This window comes from Tursiops truncatus, chromosome 8 (genome assembly GCF_011762595.2).
Source record: "Tursiops truncatus isolate mTurTru1 chromosome 8, mTurTru1.mat.Y, whole genome shotgun sequence".
Classification (NCBI taxonomy): domain Eukaryota; kingdom Metazoa; phylum Chordata; class Mammalia; order Artiodactyla; family Delphinidae; genus Tursiops; species Tursiops truncatus.
This window is the reverse complement of record NC_047041.1, coordinates 9,505,025-9,506,576: the sequence shown is the minus strand read 5'-3', so window position 1 is coordinate 9,506,576 and position 1,552 is coordinate 9,505,025. Positions and strand designations below refer to the sequence as shown.

Below are 1,552 nucleotides of genomic sequence, written 5' to 3'. Positions count from 1 at the left end.
TGTTTAGATGAGTAAGATATAATTTTAACTTTCTGTGATTTATGATTCACCATATTTGTCCAGATTAGGAATAGCTCAGAAGATGGAAGTATGAAAAAATTATTTTTAAAAAGGTCAGCATATTTATTCCTTTTATAAACATGTTATTCAGTAAACTGATATGAGGTGCAGGAGATACAGAGGCCAAATATGAGACAAGATCAGCAGTGAGGGAAGTGATAAGACAAGTCCATACCACATATAAAAATATCTGTAGAAGCAACATGGTGATAAATACAGTCTTCTTGAAAGACACCAGTAAAAATAAATAAAAAGTTGAATTTCTTTACAATATCGCTGATTCAAATTAGAACATGGTTCTCCTCTGGATTCTTAAACAGGGATTTCCTCAGTGTAACTTTGATATCCTTGTTTCTCAAAATGTAAATCAAAGGATTGACCATGGGCACCACATTAGTATAGAAAACAGAATAAATTTTTTTCAGGTCCATAGATCCAGGAGAAGAATATTTAAGGTACATGAATGCTGCTGAACCAAAAAAGGAGAGAGCAATGATGTGGGAGCTACACGTGCTGAAGGCTTTTGATCTTCCCTGAGCAGATTTGATATGAGGAATGCTAGTAAGGATGAAGATGTAAGAAACTAGGATGGTGAAACTAGGTACTGTGATATTAATACCCACAACAATGAGAACTACCACCTCACTGACATAAGTGCTGGTGCAAGAGACTTGGAGGAGTGGGAGGATGTCACACAAGTAATGGTTGATATTAACATTGCAGAAGGTTCGTCTAAGCATGCACCCTGTGTGGGCAGAGGCTCCAGTAAACCCCATCACATACACAGCCAAAGATAGCACCAAACAGACCTTATGGAACATGGTGACCTTATACAGCAATGGAGTACAGATGGCCACATAGCTATCATAGGCCATTGAGGTCAACATATAGCATTCAGAGATGACAAAAAAGAGAAAGAAAAACAGCTGAGTCATGCGCCCAACATAGAAGATGATATTCTTCTTGAATACAAAGTTCATCAGCATCTGGGGGGTGAAAACAGAGGAGTAACAGAGATCAATGAAGGATAAGTTGAAGACTAAATAGTACACGGGGGTGTGGAGGTGAGAATTTAGACCAATAATAATGATCGAGCCCAGGTTGCCCACCATGGTGACAATGTAGATCATTAGAAACAGGTAAAAGAGGGGCTGCTGGAGCTCTGGATGGTCTGTTAATCCAGCAAGTATAAATTCAGGCACTAAGGAGTCATTTCTAGCCAGCATTCTCAACTTCGGAAATCTGTGAGAATAGAAGAAAACTACATTAATAGGGAACCCAGCTCTGTCCTTACAGACTCTCTTTTATATGAGCTTTACGAGAAAGAGACTCAGACTGGCAGAAATCACGTCTTCCTTTGCTTCACAGGGTCTGTAAGTACTGCAACACATACCCCTCTACGTTTAAATCACTGTCTTTTGTTGCATGAGCTGCATGGGACAAACAACAGCTTTATCTTTACTAGAAGACAGAGGGATGGGGTAGCTGTGGA

The 1,552-nt window shown here is 39.3% G+C and overlaps 1 protein-coding gene across 1 annotated transcript; it reads right to left on the bottom strand.

Annotated features, from left to right (window-relative positions):
* Positions 1 to 341: 341 nt before the first annotated feature.
* Positions 342 to 1,286, bottom strand: LOC117313277 (olfactory receptor 8B3-like). Its single transcript, XM_033861618.1, has one exon. It carries the CDS (start codon positions 1,284 to 1,286, stop codon positions 342 to 344), a length of 945 nt encoding a protein of 314 aa, XP_033717509.1.
* Between the last annotated feature and the right edge of the window lie 266 nt (positions 1,287 to 1,552).

Bases quoted from the DNA above. Each gene is read 5' to 3' on its own strand.
- LOC117313277 (XM_033861618.1), bottom strand. From the start codon at position 1,286: ATGCTGGCTAGAAATGACTCCTTAGTGCCTGAATTTATACTTGCTGGA.